At 43.5% G+C, this 20,893-nt stretch overlaps 1 protein-coding gene across 1 annotated transcript; it reads right to left on the bottom strand.

Annotated features, from left to right (window-relative positions):
• Positions 1-11,211: 11,211 nt before the first annotated feature.
• On the bottom strand, positions 11,212-20,834 carry ERH (ERH mRNA splicing and mitosis factor). Its single transcript, XM_054827963.1, has 4 exons — positions 20,707-20,834; positions 16,984-17,071; positions 15,687-15,807; positions 11,212-13,135 (listed from the first exon to the last, which is right to left on the bottom strand). Exons 1-4 carry the CDS (start codon positions 20,707-20,709, stop codon positions 13,033-13,035), a joined length of 315 nt encoding a protein of 104 aa, XP_054683938.1. The 5' UTR covers positions 20,710-20,834; the 3' UTR covers positions 11,212-13,032.
• Between the last annotated feature and the right edge of the window lie 59 nt (positions 20,835-20,893).

The raw sequence follows: 20,893 nt of genomic DNA, 5'->3' as shown, positions 1-20,893 counted from the left end.
CTCGGGCGCCGAGCTCAGCGAGCAGTCGCAACGCAGCCGGTGCTGCCTGGAGCTCAGGGTGGGCTGCACGAGCTGCCCGAGCCACCGCGCCGACGCTGAGGCGGTTTCCCCGTGCTGACCCCTTTGCTGTGCTGACCGCAGCAGCCGCTACCCTGCAGCTGGTGTGGGCACCCACGCGTCCCGCCTGGCCTTCCCCGCCGGGCAGGAGGACAAGGGTGAAATTTTTGCTCTATTTAGTCTCAGTGTGTTTTGCCATCATCTTCACTTAAATCTGCTTTTCTCCTTTCTGGTCTTAAAACAGACTTTATGGATGAGGAGACGGAATAGAGAAATGTTTTTCTTTGTAGAAATTGATTGTTGGCTTTCTCCTCACTGCCACATTTTTCCTTCTCTTTTTGCAGGGTTGTGGGGGGTGTTATTCATTAGTCTGTACACTTGTCGGATTTGGGAAACAGACTCAGTCTAAATCATTGTTCCTGCTTGGATTAAATGTCTGATGATTGTGCATTTTAATACTGTTGGCTTTGAGAAATGCGAGTGGCTGGCAGAATGCTGCCCGTCAGCAGACACCAGCTTTGCGGCAGAAGCAGCAGTAGAGAGCTGCCCCGAGGCACGTGGGACTGAGGGCTGGGGGGGAGCTCCGTGGTTCTCCTGCTTGGTTTTTCTTCAGCAACAGACACAGGAAAACCAGCAATATAACACTGCAATCTTGAAATGGCTACAAGGAAGGAGAGAAATACGGGTAATGCTTGCAGCGGGTTGGACTTCTGTACTGGCACTGCTCAGGGGATGCTCCATACAGATCCTCCCTCGGCATCCAGCATCACCCCTCTTCCCCTTTGAAACACCCTTCCTGTCTCAGGTTGTGCACCCGCAGTACTGCTCAATACACTGACGCTTCTCCCCATTAAAATCAGCTTAATGACAGCTGCTGTGTGGATGAAGGCTTGACTACGTGGGCTTTATAGTACCATCCGGACTGCCTCTGATGCTGAACGTGCTGCAGGGCGGGAAGCATGTAAATGGTGTTTCAGCAACTCGGGCATGGAGGGACCTCTTTGAGGCAGAAGTTGTTTTTTCTAGGTCATTTCTCAGATTTTTTGATGAAAAATAGCAAATTGTAGCAGAGACTTGATTCCAACTCGCTGGATTTGCTCGGCCTGGTGCGTTAGGCTTGCAGGCTGCTTTGTCCTTTTGGCCAGCCCTGAATAGTTCTAAACCATCCCCTAGACCAGGCTTGCTGGCACAGACTAGCACAGCGCAGAGTTTTGTTTAGTTTAAATCACTCAGCCTGTGAGAGCTGATGATGCTGCAGCTGTAAATATCTGTTGATGAAAACGGGCATTAAAAATGCGACAGATGTAGCTGAGTCTAAGAGCATACCGCAGGGTCTTGTGCCTGGGGTTAAATTACAGAGTGCAAAGGTTCGGGCTGGTTCTTTTCACGGCTCCTCTCAAGGTTCGGTGCAGCGCGTTTAATCTTTTGTATTTTGACTCTCTTAAACGCTATCGTGTGAGATTTGTTGTGTGGGTTGTTTTTTTTTTAACTAGAGGCTACGCGTTATAATGCTGTTGACAAGGACAACCAAATGATGTCAAAGTCCTTCTAATTATCCCAAGCTGAAGTGTCACCTCTGCTTTCTGGCTGAGTAGATGAAAGCAATGTTCAAAGAGACCCACTTAATACCGGAGCATTTTTCAAGGCAATCAGCTGCTCCAAGCTCTTTTCCCCCTAAGCAATCTAAATGCTAAATAGATCTTTAAAATAATTACCATATTTAAGACGAGGAGCCATTTTTCCCTGCAAACACCTGATGCTCATTAGCAATATTTAACGTGTCACACGTCACCTCTGTTTACTCTAAACTTTGTTGGCAGGAGTTTGTCAGGTGTCTGCAAGTGCTGAAGAGCTTGGGGAAGCCTCTTGAGCACAAATCCTTTGTCCTGAGAGAGAAGGGCTCTGGATTTCTGCGAAACTCTTCCCTTTTTCCCTCCTCCCAGCTTCATTTTGATCATATTCAAAACAGTGTCAGTGAACAACACCAACCTGGCGCCAGCCCAAGCCGGGTCCCCAAATCGGAGATGAGTTTAGCCCTGAGTTTGTGAGGGGCCGGGTGGTAGAAAAGGTGGCTTTAACCCATCTTTGCAGCTTCTCTTTCCCAGGTCAGAAGAGGACACAGCTGGGTCACTGGTGGCTGCTTGCACCACCCAAGAGCCCTTCTCAGGACCAGCAGCTGCCAGCACGGACGTAACCCCTTTGCCGGGAACATTTTTAGCACACGCTGAACTATGAACCCCGTGGGGCTGTTATCGCGGCTTCCCGGCAGCGAGCAGAGCCTCCTGCTAGGGGAAATCCATAGGAGGGGTCTGCTTGCTGCACCTCATGTGGCTGTTGGGGATCACTCCCACCCTTGTACCAATGCAATATATTAATGAAGGAACAGACCTTCTGGGAAACGGGAGTTGCTCAAGGTGGAGCCGTTCTTAGCTCTGCCTGCTGAAGCTGCTCTACTTTACGCCTGGCATGATAATAAAGCTTAATTTGGACAAAGGATGAATGATTCTAGCCTAGTGGTTCAAAAGCTTTCCAGCTCTGGAGCAAGGCCTGAAGCCCAAGATTGCTTCAGGAATTACTTTGCATTTTTATTCTGTAACTGTTTAATTTCAAGTTCATAAACAGCCTTTGGAGCAGTGCCTGGAATGCAGGATCTTCCTGCCATGCAAATGCCCCAGATGCTGCTAGAAAACTGTAATTACTTTCCCTCTGGTGCAGGCCATCCTCAGATAGTCCGTGCGAAGGATTTCAAAGCAGCCTCACCGTAAGACATACAGTGTTTTGCCCTCTGATCCCTCCTGCCAGCTCCAGACAAGCCTGTAGGGTTCGGTGAAACAGAGAAAGCAATAGAGAAAGTTCTTTTATTTTCGTGTTTCTTCGCAATGGCTGCGCTGTGGGAAGGCTTATCGCATCCGGGGAAATGGAGGAACACCTTGGTTATGAGTTCCCTTAGCATTTACTCACAGAGATGGTCTGAACACAGCTGAGAGTAAAGGGCTTCTGGGTAGGTGTTGGAGCAGATCCTGACTTGTGAAGACTGAGATGTACATCTCTGTGGTGAAGCCAGCTTTGGACAGGAGCTGAACAGAGGCTTTTTGGATTCCAGCGTGAGATCTAATGATTCAAATCCCACCTACACCCTTTGGATCTGGGCTTCCGGACACCATACATCGTCTAGGGTACAGCCTGGAAAAGAGTTTGAAATCATCTGACTTTGAGCCCTATATTTTGGCTCGGATGCCATACATTCCTCTTAGTGCGCACTTCTCAAAGTTCTTATTCAAATGTCTCATTTGAATAATTTGTGCTTCATTACCACAGGGGTTCTTTATCCTGTAATATACTGCAAACAAGGCTGAAGGTCTTGAGTCAGTGGAGTTCATGGGACCGTTTTATGGGTGTGCTGTGCATGGTGATGCTATCATCTGTGACCTCTGTGAACTCAGAGCCTCCAGACACCATGTCCGTTAGTAAAAGAGATTACAAAAATCTCAAAGGGGGTTTTTTGGTGTTGCTCAGAGAAGAAGCAAGCGCTGCTGTAGAGATTTCCTCTGAATTAGATAGTAATAAAACCTGACCCAGAGGACTGTGAGCATATGTGAGAACGGTTATTTGGGGGCTCTCCCTCATACCCCAGGGCCCCCATCGGCTGACCTATTCAATCACATCTTAATCTGACCATAATCCCAGCAAGCTAATGAAAGGGAACTGGCAGGAAAGGCTCGGTGCCTGCTGCAGCAATGAGTGACCAAGCAGATCCTGAAAGCTGTAAAAGGTTTTAAGGGGATCAATATTCTCTGTGCTCTCATTTCTAATTGGGCTTTATTGCAGGGCTCTGATTCATGTAGTTCATTAAATGGACTCAGATGGAGTTTCTATAACTGAGTTTATACTCCTAGGGCATAGGATCAAAATAGCAGCAGCAAGCAATTGCCAAGGCCCCTAGAACTCGTCTGGAGAAGTAATTGCAAGAGTGCTGAAGCATTAGACTGCAAAGAAACATGGATGTGGCTAAATCAGTATTATTAATTGCATTTGAGTTTACAAAAAAAAGTTATATCTGCCATGTTAAGAGTCACTTTAAAAAACACTCAGTGCCATGAAGTAGGTATTTCAAATAATTTGTAGTACCACTTGCATTCTGGGGCAAGTATTTTCTGGGTCTTCATGAAGCCCATGAATAAACAGCTCCTAAACAGTAACTATGTCAGCTAGAGTTAACTCATCTCCAGTACTCTCATTCTCATGACACCATCCCCAAAACACCGAAATAATGGAAGCAATGAGGGCAATACACACTGGAGAAAAATGCTGCTTATTGCACTTCCTTATCTACCTTAGGTCTGCGCAGACACTTTGAACTTCCCTGCAAAACATCCATGGAAAACATCAGTCAAGTAGGAAAAAAAGACCCCAACAAACCAACAAAAACCAAACCCACAAAATAACCTCAAGATAGAGTGTTTAATGTGTATCTGATCAGATACAAGTGCCACCTAGCCCGTCAGCCTGTTGCTGTCAGTGACCCAAACCAAGTGTCTGGGGGAAAAATGTAAGAGCAGGGCAATTGCATGGTGCTGCTCTCCCAAAACACTCTCAGGCCCCTCAGTAACTTCTGATGCGTTCACATCCTGAGCCAGGGACGGCATCCTTGCATTTAACAACCATCAATGGATTTCTCATTATGGGGTTTGTCTAAGTAAGTAGGAAGAAGGATGTGTTTCAATTCTTAGAGGATCTTCTGCAGTAACTAATTAGCACTACTTATTGCTAGTTAGGGTGAGCGTCCACATTTGATGGAAAGGAGGGCAAGAGACATCAGTTAGGTCAATGCATGTGTGTGGTGGCTTGACCCAGGTTGGAGGCCAGGTGCCCACCAAAGCCGCTCTATCACTCCTCTCCTCAGCTGGACAGGGGAGAGAAAATGTAATGAAAGGCTCCTGGGTCAAGATAAGGACAGGGAGAGATCACTCACCAATCACTGTCATGGGCAAACCAGACTTGGGAAAATTAATCTAATTTATTACCAAACAAAACACAGTAATGAGAAATAAAACAAACTCTTACATGACCTTCCCCCCACCCCACCCCCTTCTTCCTGGGCTCAACTTCACTCCTGATTTCTCTCCCTCCTCCCCCCAGCAGCACAGGGGGACGGGGAATGGGGGTTACAGTCAGTTCATCACACGTTGTCTCTGCTGCTCCTTCCTCCTCAGGGGGAGGACTCCTCACACTCTTCCCCTGCTCCCGTGTGGGGTCCCTCCCATGGGAGACAGTCCTTCACGAACTTCTCCAACATGAGTCCTTCCCACAGGCTGCAGTTCTTCATGAACTGCTCCAGCGTGGGTCCCTTCCCACAGAAGCAGACCTTCAGGAGCAAACTGCTCCAGCATGGGTCCCCCACGGGGTCACAAGTCCTGCCAGCAAACCTGCTCCAGCGTGAGCTCCTCTCTCCATGGGGCCACAGGTCCTGCCAGGAGCCTGCTCCAGCGTGGGCTTCCCACGGGGCCACAGCCTCCTTAAGGTGCCTCCACCTGCTCCGGCGTGGGGTCCTCCACGGGCTGCAGGTGGAATCTCTACACCCCCTCATCCTTCCTCCATGGGCTGCAGGGGGACAGCCTGCCTCGCCATGGTCTTCTCCACAGGCTGCAGGGGGATCTCTGCTCCGGCGCCTGGAGCACCTCCTGCCCCTCCTTCTGCACTGACCTTGGTGTCTGCAGAGTTGTTGCTCTCACATCTTCTCACTCCTCTCTCTGGTTGCAAAATGCTGCTGGGTTTTCTCCCCCCTTCTCAGCTATGTTATCGCAGAGGCGCTACCACCATTGCTGATGGGCTCAGCCTTGGCCAGCGGTGCATCCATCTTGAAGCCGGCTGGCATTGGCTCTATCAGACACAGGGGAAGCTTCTAGCAGCTTCTCACAGAAGCCACCCCTGTAGCCCCCCCCCCCCCACTACCAAAACCTTGCCATGCAGACCCAATAAGATGTGTGAGAGAGAGAAAGGGGGAATTGGACCAAGGTGCTCAGTGTGAAGCTGCCTCAGCTGGTACTGTGCTGGGACCTGCATTTTACTGTTGTGTTACTCCAGGAGCTAGAAGGGAGCCTGGGCAAGTCACACAGGAAGGTTTTTTTTCAATATCTGAATTACATGTCAAACGCCTTTGAGGCTGGACCTTCATTCTCCCTGCAACTAGATTTAAGTAATGTCTAAGTTCTAATGACAGCATGCCTGGAGGTAGTAATGAATTTTCTACGAAACAATTTAAGTGGAGAATTCAGTTTTATGGAGCTTAAAATGTTTTATTTGAGGTGTCTCGGGGAGGCAGGGGGAGGTTGATAAAAATTCTACTGGCTGCTGTCCCCCCACAGGAGGAATCTGGGGTTCCAAATGAGATGCCAAGCCTCCTGTAGTTAGGGACGATTGGGGATGAAGAGTAGGACAGACAAGGCAGCACACTTATAACTTATACAGATATATTTTTTTTAATTTGTTGAGGGCTGGGAAGGCTTGTGGGATGTGTGAGTGTATGGGCAGGGGGTTGCGCCTGGGTGGGAGGTCCGATGACCTCTTGAGACTAAAAGTCTACAACAAGGCATTATTCTCAGTGTCCCTTGTGAACCTTCATGCATTCAAAGACAGTATCATAACGAGATCAAATCTGACTCTTCTGCACCTTGTCTTTGGCACTGGGGATCAGTTGCGCTGTCTGTAGCCCAGTGAATAATACTGTTGTGCCACATGAACCCACTCAGGAGTACTTGAGAGCCTGCCATTTGCAGCACTGCCCTTCTCCTAGGTGGCCTGGGGAACACCGAATTCAAATGCCTGCATAAAACTGGTCAGAGTAGGGATTCAAAGCTTAGGTTTCCCATTTTTTCATGCTATGGGATGTTCTGGCAGCAGGTCCAATAGAATGATGGATAATTTAGGTTGGAAGAAAGCTCCAGAAGTCATCTAGTCAAGTCCTGCTCAGAGCAGGTCTAACCAGATCAGGTTCCTCAGGGCTCTGTCCGGTCAGGTCTTGAACATCTCCTAGGATGGATATTCCCCAACCTCTCAGGGCAACAGGTTTGTGTTGGGAGTGTGTGAAACCCAACCCCCTCAGTAACTGAGAAGGTAATACTTAGGAGCCTGTTTCCTGCACAGCCAATAGAGCAGTGCAGAAGCTGTCTGACCAGGAATTAAATACACTGGATGGAAGCCCTGGTGCATTAGAGATCTGGGCCATGCAAACGTCATGTTTAGCTGGTGGTAGAGTCCAGGAACACAGCCTCTAAGTACACAGCCCATTTTTTTTTTTTTTCCTCTTCTCCAGGTCTTGTTGACTTCCATGGCACAAACACAAGGCATGCAGCAGCTACGCAGCGTCCCAGAAGCTGTGTGTATGTCACTGGCGGCTGAGAGGCGACAGTGCATAGTAACAGTCATAGCTGGAAGGACTGTGGGGACACTGCGGGGGTTGCAGCAGCAGATCGACTAGGGTGTGTACAAAATTGATGACAAAACCCTTGCTAATGCTCCACCAGGGACGGCGCTGAGCTGGGATATGCAGCATTCAAGTTTTACTTGCGTGTCATATGCAAACTCAGCACAAATCGTAGGAATAAAACCTATAAATTGGAGCTGTGCCCAAACCTCATCCAGATAAACTGTTCATACAGGCACAGTTCAGACTACAGCAACAAGAAAACTAATTGCTAGGATATGATGCTTCCCTGTAACAAATCCAGATGGGGCTTACATTAACTTCAATCCTTTTCAGACATAGTGAGGATGAAGCATTTATTAATGGGTCAGAATGGAGAGCTGCCTTGTACTACACAACCCCAAACATCTCCATTTCATGTATTTCAGTAGCAAATTCATTCCCCTGCTGCTTCAGTGAATGGTGGGTTACATTCAGCCAACACTAAGTAACACCATAGCAAAGACCCGCAGTGTAGGAAAACCTCAGAGAATTGACTAATATGGCAGAGCTTTAAAATAATGTTCTCTTTCAACAGATTTCCTCTTGCAATTTATGTATAGCTAGCACAAGTTATTGATCATTTTATTTTGAGACAAATACTGAAGTCAGCACTCCAGACTTCAAGGGACAGTGGGTACCTAAGGCAAGTGGTTCAGATGCTCAGTGAGAATCTCAGACTCAGTTACTAGCCTCAGCTATGCCCTGTCTCCTGCTGGAGAATTGCTAAATTATGCTCCCTGGCCCCACAAATACTCCCCCTCCCCAACCCCCGGTAATGGTAAGACAGAGAATTTATAATTTATTTGTTTTAATGCTCTCCAGGGTCTAGCAGACACTTCATGGTTTCATAGCAGTTGAAAAACAGGAGCTTGAAATTACTTTGTACTAGTAATCCAGCTACCCTTGATTTTTCACTGTTTATTAACTTTCTTGATGGATTGTTTGAGTTTCCAATGTAGCTGAGTTCCAGCACAATCAGGCCATTACTCAGTGGGAATTGCAAATGTACGTAACTGTTTATGTGCTCTAAAGCAAAGTAGCTGGAGCGCTTCCCCTCCTCCCTCCGAGAGTAAGTCATCCTACAGAGCATCCTTGCTTTCAGTGCATCACGAACTAGCTCATTGCCTGGCACATGGTAATGCCATCACAACCAGCAACTTAGCAACTTTCTTACCTTTCTTCAGTGAAAAGTCTGGTGGTTCCAACCTAAAAAATACTATGAGTGTTGAGTATCCTCTTGCTGTAAACAGGTTTTTTAAAAGCATGTATATTAGTTGCCAACAAAGATAACAAGGTGGTCTTGGCTACTACTTTTTCCCCGCTGTACGTGACAGTGTGAAGCGTGTTAAGCATGAGAACAGACTGATGTAATGATGGGGATGCTACTTTCCTGCTGTGCTTATGAAATGTTGTGATGGATGTCATGATTTCAGACTATTTTAAAAGAACGTGATGATGGAACTGTAGATGAGTATTTCAACTACCTAGCTTATTTCACCCTCAAAACAGGAATACAGACTCAATTTTGCTTTTCACAATCCCCTTCAGCATGCTGAAGGAGGCTGCAGAGTGAGATTCCCGTACGAGAGTGATCCTGTTGTTATTGTGGTGTCAAATACAACTCAGATTCTAATCCCAGTGAGATTACATCAGACCTAGGTCCTTGAACTGGCTGCAAGATTTTGTAGCAAAGGATTAATTAAAGTAAGCTATAGGATAGTGTCAGGCATCATCCCCTGACCCAGTGCATTACTCAGAAGCATGCAACAGTAGATAAACTGGTCCTTTATATAGGTGTGTGTATATATATATATGCCAATTTATCTACTGTTTTCTGCCACAGCATCTACCATGCTTGACCTTGTTCTCAAAGCCTCAGGTGAGATTTTTTAAGTGACCAGCTTCTCCGCTTGTTGGTGCTGCTCGGCCGTCCTGTTCTCCCGCGCCCCACAGCACCCAATGTCTCTTTTGTACGTAGCGCAGAGTAGCATTATGCCTTCCAAAAGGTGTAAACTGTTCGATCAGCTCGGCCATCTCACAGAACTTCGCCTATTTACTTAGCGAACAGCCATGCCAAGGAATGAATTGTACCATTCTGGTCACGCCACAACCTGAAATCAGCAGCAGGCAGTCCAGAGACTGCACAAGGACTTGTCTATTCCGTGATTAGAAAAGATGCAGCACGTTTCACGGCTCCACAAGCCAAGCTGAAGTCAGGCAAGTGCCTCGGCTGCTCTGCACTCCTGGTGATGGATGAGGGCTCGTACATCTCACTGAACTGAGGCTAGGTTTGCCTCATGGGATTGCTTTAAAAAAATTAATTATTTTCACACTTGGAAATACTAGGTCTCTGAATTCCATTCTTTATCCCTGTTTTACAATACCGCACCACTCTCCTGCAGAAACAGCCAATATAATTTACTTTATCCTTCACTCCCACACTGTAGCATGTATGACCAACACTGCTACTTCCACCTAGCCCTTATGCAGGAAGCACCAATCTGCCACAGGCAAAGCACGCATGGGGTGACAAGTTCTTTTCTGACACATGCGGTGATCATGCAATTTGTTTATGGCTTCACTTGCAAAACGCTGCTGACAAACCTCACATTTGAAGTAGCTGAACTCAGGCAAATGTTTGGCATGTCTTAGAAGTGCTGTCTTACGCCCCTAAGGACAGGTGCAACTGGAGAAAGTCCTGAACACACTGCTGTCATCCTTTACCGGAAAGGAGCCAAGCAGCAAACTGGAGAGTATTCTTTCACCTGGCCTGCTAGAGCAGACGACATTACCTGAGGGCCAGTAGAACGTCTACTACTACATTATACATTTCCAATGCTCACAACCCTCTTCACTGTTTCTGAAGGCAGTGAGCAGTTGGACACAACTTTCCAGATTCTTCTTGCTAACCAGTTCCACATCAGGTAGATGCTGCAGCATCTTTTTTCTTCCAGCGTATTCAGTCAGCTGCTGGGTTAAGCAACAACCCTGTTTCATTAATAGTTAATAAAGTGAACGGCAACTCTAAAGTAATATGGAGAACAGCAGCTCAAGAACTATACAAGAACTATGCACTAAAGAGTTTTAACTATTTCAGGGGAAAAAAAATAGACTTGCAGCTGGGTGACAAAGGGGAAATGAGAGATGATGCCCAAGTCCCTTCTCTTAAAGCAGGCTACAAACAATATCTTTCTATCAGCAGAAGGCAGTCTGGCTGCAGAGGTATAAAAGGAACATTTACTTGCATTTTCCAATTCCATGAAAACTTCAATTACTGAGATGATCACAGAAGTTTAAGTGTAAAAAAGCCACCAAAACTGAAAGTTTCATGTGAATTAACCTCAAAGTTAAAGCTTGTTTACTTTCTACTTTTCAAAAACATACCTTCACAAAGTCCCTTTTGTGGGAAGAAACATTTATTACTGTCTGCTTTAAAGCACCTTCTTCCCATTTTCTGCTTTAACATGAGAAATTACTTATTGTTTACTGGTCTTAGTTTGCATAGTTATTATACCAGAACCAAACCCGAGAAAGAATAACAATTTTATTAGATGAAATCTTTGAAGGAAGAGCTGTTTTATGTTCCAAGTTCCCAATTAGCATAGATTCAGCAGTTTTCACAACCGGGAAAGAGCCCACATGACTGGTTTTCCTCAAATTGAAAACAAACTCATAGAATGAGGAAAATATTCAATTGGTATTTTTAATGTGAACGGGCATGTTTATTTGCCTTCATTTAAAGTCTGCAAAATTGCATCCTACTTAACACCTTGAGTGATCTACCATGAGAATACTGGAATTTTTACCAAAAAGTTGTAAACATTTACCAGCAGTAAACCTCAAACATGTTAGGATAAGAACATGTTATTTTACTACTTGCTATCCAGGACGATAAGCTATCCAAGCTGATTAAATAACATTGCTTATATGAAACCTGAATGTTATTATATGGGAAAAGAGCATATTTTGTAAATTTTACTTACTGTGTCAAGCTGCATTTGAATATAAAGCTTCCATACAGAAGTATTTACAAATTTAAGTAACCTTAAGTGGATTAATAGACTTCTGACCTACTATGTTTTGAAAATCACTATTTATTATAAAGGAAGAATGTTTTGATGTTAACAGATTGAATCTGATTCCTGGTAACTACAACTGCACAGCCAGTAGGTCTCATGTCCAATTTGTATTCGTATTTGGAAAAAAGTTTAACATGCCCTCCCAACAGCTTTCTAAGAATTTCTATCTCTTCAGTAATTTGATTCCAGGTCTTCAGCAGCTCTTACCATTTCAGTGAAGCTATTTTCATTACAGCTTTACTACAGACAGTCAATTTGACCTCACATTCTTTTAAGCCAATCCATTTGCTGTGAGGTCCATGAGAAACTACTGATGTGTATTAGGAAGTTAAGTGCGCTGGAGAGAATTGCATTCCTCTGTTAATCCTGGAACTGCTCCTGGTTGACTATACCTGTACAAAGACTCAAATCTGCACCTATAGTAGACAAACTCTAGACTAACCCAAAGGCACAAAGTACCAAGCCAACCTTGCTTTTCTACCTGCTGTATTTTTGGCCTCATGTCCTCCAATCCAAACTTCTTCAGTACAGCAAAACTACACAGACATCAGTGTTCAAGACATCCAGGGGCAGATATAATTTTACAGCATGTGCAAGCAGTTAAGTCCTTATCCTTTGTGAAGAGAAAATGCAGTTTGAGGCAGACTCCAATCAAAACTATTTGCTTTGCTTATTCCCTTATCAGGGGAAGGCTGGAAGCAGACTAATTCATGGGGTCTGTGATGTGATATATTCAGCTTGCTCTTACCCATCACCTATCCCAGAGCAGACAAACTTACCGGAATATAAATGCCTGGTAGAAAGATCAAGTTTAGAGTGCAAGAGGGTTGCTGTCTTTCCCAAAGATCCCCAGGAAAGACAGTAGTCAAGACTAGGCCAACAAAGTTGATTTGGCAGGCCAGAATTTGAGCCATTCTGTAATACAGCAAACAGCTGTTGGTTCAAGTCCACATAACCCTTCAAGCCCTGTTCTTTGGCAAACAGGCAAGAAAGATTTAAATTTGTTGTTTGGCAAAACCCACAAAACTCAGCACTCAAGTTTAACTAAAGGGTAGTTTTTTATTCCCCATTAAGACCGTCTCAAGGACATAACTAAATGTTGGAAACCCCACAGAAGGGCACGTACAGTGAATGTGGCAAAGTACAATGTGAACAGCCCCAGGGGTTCAAACAAGGTAGGACCATTAGCTAACCATAGGAAAAAAGACAAATGAAAACTCTGCTGAAGATGTTGCACTTTCTGCTCCATTTACACTGAAAAAAAGTCAAATCCAACAAAATCCTTGTATCTCTAACAATACATTCAGTCCTGGCTAAAGAGTTTAACAAGATGGCAACAGGATGACTATAATACAAAACGTTCACTACCACACTCTGTACACACCTGTTGTCCAAACCCTCCCCCAAACCCATGTAATGATGGTGCCCCCATTATTTGCTTGCTTGCTGGGCCTGCCTGCGAAGGAGGACGTAGATCTTCTCCTTTATCCAGTCTTTATTGTACGGTTGGTATGTCTGAGTATCAGCACGGTAACTAGAGAGAGAAAAAAGAATTAATGCAGTATGAGTCTGCCCTGTAGAACATCTACCAGAAGAACTTCACAAACAATTAAGTGTCTTTAAGCGTATGAGGCAGAAAGTTGTGAACAGAACACAAGTAGTATCAGAAGTAGATGAGAATTGTCACTTAAAGAGATGTATCCTGTTCCCTAAATACCAGTTACCCAGCAGATCAGTAAGAACCTGAAATAAAACTAGATGCTCCAAGGACTACTGAGTGACCGGATGACAATGTGTCCACATTTTAATTCATGAACATAATTACTCATGGCAGACAACAAATGGGGCACCTTAATATTCTGGAGAATGAAGAACAGTTCCACTGGGGAAACAATCTAGTCTGCGTTAATGAGCCAAACTCTTCTTTAACACCACTTCAAGCAAGTTTTCATGTTAGTTTTTACTTCATATAAGTTTTCAAGTGCTCCACTTCTGTTTGGAACTTTTAGAAAATGAATAAAACCACAATTTTCCAGGAGTAAAGGCAGACTCACAGACAGATGACAGGATTCTTGCCAGTTGACAGTGATGGCAACCTTACATCTAACAAAAAAGGACTCTTCATAAAAAGCAAACTGAAAACAAGAACCCGCAGATGCATTTTCTTTGCTAATCGGGAATAGTTGATAAAAGTAGTCCACTAGCAAGATTTCTTGTTAGGGCTGGAGAACTCAGTTACTTAAGACACTGTTGAATTAGAGCAGAATTAGACCAAAAAATGAAAGCAAATGGCGTGAAGTTATCTCTGTAGATTCACACCCTCCTTTCCCCTTAGCCGTTGAAGTTGAAGGGCGAGATGGTCATTGGTAAGAAGCTAAGTAAAAATCCAGAGTTAACCCAATCCAGAATAATTTACAGGTCTTACCTAAGGAAAAAAACCCTAAGCATACTGTTTCTAAGATAACCTTGTTATTTAAAACCCTGCACGACTGGTTCAAGGCCATAGAAAAAGTTCCAGTGTATATTGATATAGTAGTAGTTAATAGTAGTTCCAGTGCAGTATAAGAAATGTTAATTTCAAGAAAAGTTACTGATTTCCACCTCCGTCCCAATCCATTCATAACGTTACGCTGCCAGACCAGATAGCAAGTACTTTAAGAATCTCCTCAAATACAGGACGTATCTGGTACGCTACGTGCTGTGTGTGCCATCTGGTGGAAAACTATAAGCTGAAGTAGAATTTGGCATGACACTGAGTTTACAAGCATAATTAAGAACGGCACAAGACTGTCCTAGAAAACAGTTGCTACCTCCTAAAGCAAGCAGCTAGCTTCAGTCTGTTAGGTAAACTAAAACAAAGTGTGTCTTTCAAACCGCATCAGACCAGCACTATGACACCTGAAGATCAAATGTGACAGAGTACCACAAACAAGGTAACTCTGCAGAAACTGTAATCCTGTTTTACTTATTCTACCGAAAACTTTGGTAAATGGCATTTGTAATAAGTCACTATCAGTAATATACATTCTGTATGTACATCAGAATGCAAAGGAAAGCAATCTGATGCTCAGGTTTTTTAAAAATAGGTTGTTGGGGTTTTTTTTAATCTGGAATTAACTGGCAAAGGTTGTTCACTGTGCAGCTGCACGAGTACTTGCACTGGGATTTCAGACAGAGCAGTGCAGCTGCAGGAACGTCCACACCACTCACTCACCAGCTTAAAAAGTTTCTGGAATTTTGAGCTTAGAAAGCCAAGTATTATGTCTTTTGTTATTTGAATATGAGATTTGTATTCTTATTCCTACAGAATTGCTGCAAATTTAATACCACTGTCATATCAAACCATTACCTTAATATTTATGGTATGGAAAGAACTCATGATCTGGACCAAGTGATTCAGTTACAATGTTATGTGCTGAATAGTGAGATTTAACATTTGATTTCACAGTGCAGTCGGAATGGAAAGTACACAAAACCACACCTTTGCTTGCCCACAACCTCAACACAAATGAGAACTGGAAATGTATTTACAGGAACACTTAAGCAATTAGCAAGGGCTCTCTGGAGGACTGATCTGCTCCTCAATCACTTCACCAGGATTTACAGAAACTTCCATCTTGCTGTATCTTGACCAAAATAAAAAGTTGGCTGCAATGCACTTCTGTAGACTTCTACTGTACCACTAGTACAACCCTCAGCTGAATAAAATTCAGTAATCATTCTGCCTCCTTAAGAATCAGACCAACTGCACAAAGGCAGATACAGCCTCAATTTAAACAGATTCTAGCATTAATAAAATATGTAGCGGTATTAGACTGTTGCACTTCAGTATTTAAAATGTTGAGAGCTTCAGTGTGACTAAAATCCAAGTGGAACCATCAGTTTCTTTAGAAATTCTTTATTCTGATGCAGTTAATCAGAGCGGGGAACATGGCATGCCAGCTGCAATACTGCTGCCTTACTAACATGGGTATTGCAAAAAACCGCAGAACTTTACCAGATTTCACAGAAAACACGTAAGAGTTTACATGGAAGACTTCTGCCTTCTCTAAGTCACCGAAAAGGACTTGTACAACCACACTTACACAAGACAGCTGAGGTCTGCCAAGTCATCAATGAAGTCAAACAATTGGCTGATATCATATGTAATGGATGGACTGTTGGGATTCATTCTCTTCAGATGCTCTTCATACATTTTACAGACTCCTACAGAGAAACAAGATTAACAACGCAATCTTAAAAAAAACAACAACTATATTTGCTGAAATGTCTTCAGATATGGAACCACAGATATCAGGTAAGTTGAGAGATGACTACCATGAAAACAGCGACATAAACTTCTTAGCTTTTGCAGTTTAAATGTTTCAATGCAAACAGCTAGAACAAAAGCATAATACTATAAAATCAGGTAAGATGCATGGAAAGAAGCATTATCATAATCTAGAGGAAAGTTTTAGTTCTGTCAAAGATGAAACTTTCCATGCAGTAAGCTCCAATGGAAATCTAAAATTCCTTCTAATAATTTTAAGACAGCAATTGCAACATATATTCCTGTTATCAAGCACCTGAGAAAGAGAACTAATAGCAAATAAAGCTACTACTCAAATCTCATGAGATAATTTTTGATGAGAGTGTCAAACAGGGCTACTGTGGCAAGAGTGACAGCACAAGCCTATATATGAATTTAAATCAGTTTTATTTAAGCTAGGCTATAAAAAATTCTGATACATTTGAGAAGAATATAATATTAATGTGAGCACAGAGGCTTTAGGTGGTCTTTATTATGTTTTTGTTTGCCTTGCAAAATTTCCTGGAATTAGAATTTTTCATGTTAAGTGAACTCCCACATTTAAATCATACAGCTGTACTATTTCAATCTTCTTTCCAAGATCACTGTGTCTCAAAGTCACACAGGATTTTTTTTTCTGGCACACATACCATGAGACTGCAAATTATGTATCAATTGCACACATACTTTTATTTTATATATGATTATTTCCAGTAGCAATCTTTGCTTTACGTGGCTAGCACAAAAATTCACTAGTGAGAGTTAGGCTCTGATCCTGCAATGCAATGCATTCAGGCAAGTCTGCTGCATGGCCCCACTAAGAACACCACCTACTCTCATGAGCTGAATGTCATTCAATTCAGTTAAATCAAAAAGAGACATTTAATAGAAAAAGGAAGTTTTAGAAACAAAGAATAGTTATTTTTAGTTTGCTAAAACATTACTAAATGAAAAGCATGAGATATTTTTGCATTTTTTTTGTCAATTACCTTGGGAAAACATGAACAACAACTTATCTTCTTATTGAGTAAGTCTGAGAATATGTCAAAAATGGGGGTTTAACAACAGTTTTTGTCTACCATGTTTGCACCCACCTTCCATGCACTCATTGACTGATTCATAATCAGCATATGTTCTGCCTTCTGGCCTCTTGGTAGGCTGGACAAGTAGAATTGTGTGAGACTGAAAAGCAAAACAAACCAAACACAAAGAAAACAGGTTACTTGCAAAATTTGAATGACTTTTTTGTTTGAATTAAGTTATTTACCTGAATGAAGCACTAAAAAGAAGCATAACATTAAAACACAGAACCGGCAATCAAGGACACAGACATTTTCCACATAGTATTTACTGCTCATATAAACTGTGTTAATAATTTTTATTTCCAATCAGTCCTATCAATCCTTACATAAGTTTAAAATGTGTAAAATCATCAGTAAAGCAGCTATTGTGTTGAAAAAAATACCACAGAGATAGTAGTTTCTATTTAAACAGGAAAGCAAAGCAACAAAGTCAACCTATAAAAGCTATACCATTAGTGCATTTACTTACATTGTTCTAAACACAAGCTGTCAATATGATTTCAAATACGGCAATTAAAGAGCAAGGAGGGCGTCCAACTTAACTTCACTGTCGGTCTCACCTTAAAGATTTTACCACTGATAGCTACTTTGAGTTATTCATTCAACTTCAAGGGAACACAAATTATACAACAAATCTGCACTTAATATTCAAGATTATTTCCTGCAAAACAGATGCACTGATTTTTTCCTACTTCAGTGAGTCTGTAATTATGGCACAGAACTTTTCCAAATGTCAGCATCTGTGGCTTGCATTATTTCTGTAACATTTTTCACTTGGGTACAGCAAGTAATCTGAGCAAACAAGCAGCAAGATTTTTGAAGTGTACACAATCTGTGATCTAATTAACAGGTTACACAGCAGAGAAAGTTTGCAAGCACGCTACAAAACACCACTTCCAGTGCTGCTAATTGGATCCAACATTTTCAATGCTAATATATGAGGTGAGCACACAACATGCAATATTCATGGAGGCAACCGCAGAGTAAAACACACCGGAAACAAATACCAAAGCATATTATCACGCTTAAATTGATCAGCTGCTGATAGAAAAATCCTGACCCATACTTTGGACATATCACTGAAGATACCAGTTCAGCATTCAAATGCAGTGACAAAAAAGAAAAATGGCAAATATTAAGATTTACAAGGAACACGTAAGAAAACAGTATGCATTTTTACACCATGACTGACAGTGTTCCCATGCCTGGAATATAGTTTTCGGTTCTTTAAAATCTGTCCCAAATAAGAGGGTAGAAGGAGATTCAGAGAAGCCCAGAAAAAAGTTACACAGAGAAACAGAAGCAGCAAGGCTCTTCCCAATCAGAAATGGAAAAAGAGGGGAATTCAGAGCTACGCACTGTAACTAAAATCATACAAAGGAGACTAGACCATTTAAGTCCACTTCCACGTATGCCAGAAGCAGCTAGATTTGAAACGAATTCCCCAAGGCAGGGCTGGTATCTGGCTGTTCCTAAGTGCATTGTGCTTGAACAGGCATGTCTTACTAGGGAGTCCAAATGACTCTGCCAAACTTTTATAATAAAGTACTTTTTCCAGCACTATCATTTTCACTTGCTGGTCACCAATGACAAGGCTTGGTTCCAGGACTTGCAACTGATTTCCTGGGAGCATTTGACTAAGGAACCCTTATTAACAATGGACAAGGTGCCTCAGCCAGCTCAGTGTGTTCTAAAAAAGGCTGTTTTACTTTGGCATCAGAATGTCTTGCAAACTACATTTGTGGTGTCTGATTATATACACATATTTGTCTCTTTCAACTAAACTCAGTACTAAAAAAGTTGAGTCTATCTGACAAAACCTAAGACAGCATAGATAAAGCTGAACTGACCAGGAGTTACACATAACTGAGTGAATTCTGTATTCAGTCTCCCAGAATCTTGCCAGGGAAATAATTTTAAGCTTTCTGGCCTATAAATACCCAGGCTACCCCTCCCATTCTTTGGGTGTTAAATGAAGGTATATATTCTGAAATTATTCAAATAATCAGATTATAGAAAAAATATCAATGAGGCAGACAAGTAAGCCACTTCTTTTAGAACTTTAAGGTAGAAATTATTTGGGCTTCTTACTTTGAACTATTTATCACTTCAAACACTCTAAAATACCCATATCAGATACTGGCCTGATATTATTAAAATTAATGCCATTGGGACCATCTGTATTGTAGAATTAATGCATTGTATCTCAAATGTTTCCCTGGGACCTTCCCATTACTTTACCTGAAGTGGAAAAAAAAAATAGTTGCATGATTTGATAAAATTGCTCCTCATCTCCTACCAAAGAAGTGCAAAAAAGTGACAAGTTGAGAAGCCCAAGAAAAAATCTTCTCCAACTATTACCTGCCCTACTGAATATGTGCTTAGGTGACCAGACAAAAATCAGCGTGATTAATAACTATTATGTTTTCCTATAGGTATAAATCTCATTATTAGGAAAAAGAAAACCAAACCAAGGGAAGATCCATAAACCTTCATGCAGGTTATCTGGAAGAGCCAAACAGGGATTCTTATTCTGATGCATATGTTAGGTTTTCTCGCATTTTATTTAAAAACACAGTTGTACTAGCTGCTGTTAAGCAAGTCACTGAACAAGATACCACACGGCTTATATTACACCAATTTTGAACTTCTAGAGAGCATTTTAGGAAGCACTCTGCTTACTTAAGACACAACTCCGTAAAAATGGTTAAGGCAGCACTGACAGCCAAAACAGCAGGATTTATGAGCTAGGCAGCATCTGCCCAAAAAGGCTTCTACCAATTGTAGAGTCTATTCAACAATAAAGTGTAAAAAAAAAAAAAAGAACCAACAACAAAAAAGGAAAATAAACAAGTATTGTCAGACTAAGGCATGCAGTGATGCAAATACAGTATACTACATATACAAGTAGTATACTGCACACACATAAACGTCTTTCAGTTACTCCTGCTAGGCAGAAAAAGTGGTTTAAATGTTGCCTTTCACTTTGGACAACAGGAGCTTGTTGCTGCTCATCCTAACAGAAGCTAAGTGCTTTTAAGCAAGCGCCAGACAGACGTAGAACTTTGCTGCAAACCCAGAAGCAGTTGTCCTTCCACCGCAGAGCAACAACTTGCTTCGGCATATTCAAATTTGTTAGCTGAATGCAACAAACGATTGTGACTGGCAGGCCTTTGTGCTTTGGTGTGCCACTCAAACAGCCCACCAGCACAAGCTACCGCCTTTTCCTCCTACAAGTACTGGGGAGGAACAGGGAAAGCAGCACAGGCAGAAACAGCTTCAGTTAACGCAAATCAGCCATTAAAGGTAGGCACACTCGACGGATTCGCCAAGCTTGCGCTCGCGGGGAAGAGCTGCACTTCCAGAGGCGCCCTGAAAAGGGGCTGAAGTTCCCGGGCAAGCCCGCTCCACGCCAGGGCCAGAAACCCCTCCCGTCTCTCCCTCCCCGAGGGCAACCGGCCTTTGTACCGGGGAGGCTCCAGCGGTGGCGGGGCGGCACTTCGCGAGGCCGCTACCCCACCAGCACGTGTTGCCGCCCGCCCGGGCCCGGAGCGGCGGCCGCGGCCTTCCCTACTACCCACCGCACCTTCCCGCCCACGGGGCTGGCGACCGCCCCCTGCCCCAGAGAGAAGGGAAAGCAGCCCGCCCCGCTCCCGGGGACACACCGGGCTCCCCCCATGCAGGCGCGGGGGTGCGAGGAGCCGCCGGGCCCGGCCCGCCACCCGCCCCGCTCACCATCACGGCTCCCGCTCCTCAGCACCGCCGCGGATAAGAGGCGCGCGACGATCCCCCACAACCCCCCGCGCCCGCCGGAAACGCTGCGCTAACTGCAGCCGACCATAGAGGTGGCGGCGCTGGAGTGCCGCTCCGCGCACGCGCACGCAGGCCCAGGCCGGCGCCCGAGCGCGCGGCGCCACACGGC

Source organism: Grus americana, chromosome 5 (genome assembly GCF_028858705.1).
Source record: "Grus americana isolate bGruAme1 chromosome 5, bGruAme1.mat, whole genome shotgun sequence".
Classification (NCBI taxonomy): domain Eukaryota; kingdom Metazoa; phylum Chordata; class Aves; order Gruiformes; family Gruidae; genus Grus; species Grus americana.
This window is presented reverse-complemented; position numbering and strand designations above follow the sequence as displayed.

Bases quoted from the DNA above. Each gene is read 5' to 3' on its own strand.
- ERH (XM_054827963.1), bottom strand. The intron at 15,808-16,983 runs GTGGGTGCAAAC...GTTTCTCTGTAG, and splicing joins AGTCAATGAGTGCATGGAAG to GAGTCTGTAAAATGTATGAA. The intron at 13,136-15,686 runs GTAAGTGTGGTT...TTCTCTCTCTAG, and splicing joins GCAGACCTCAGCTGTCTTGT to TTACCGTGCTGATACTCAGA.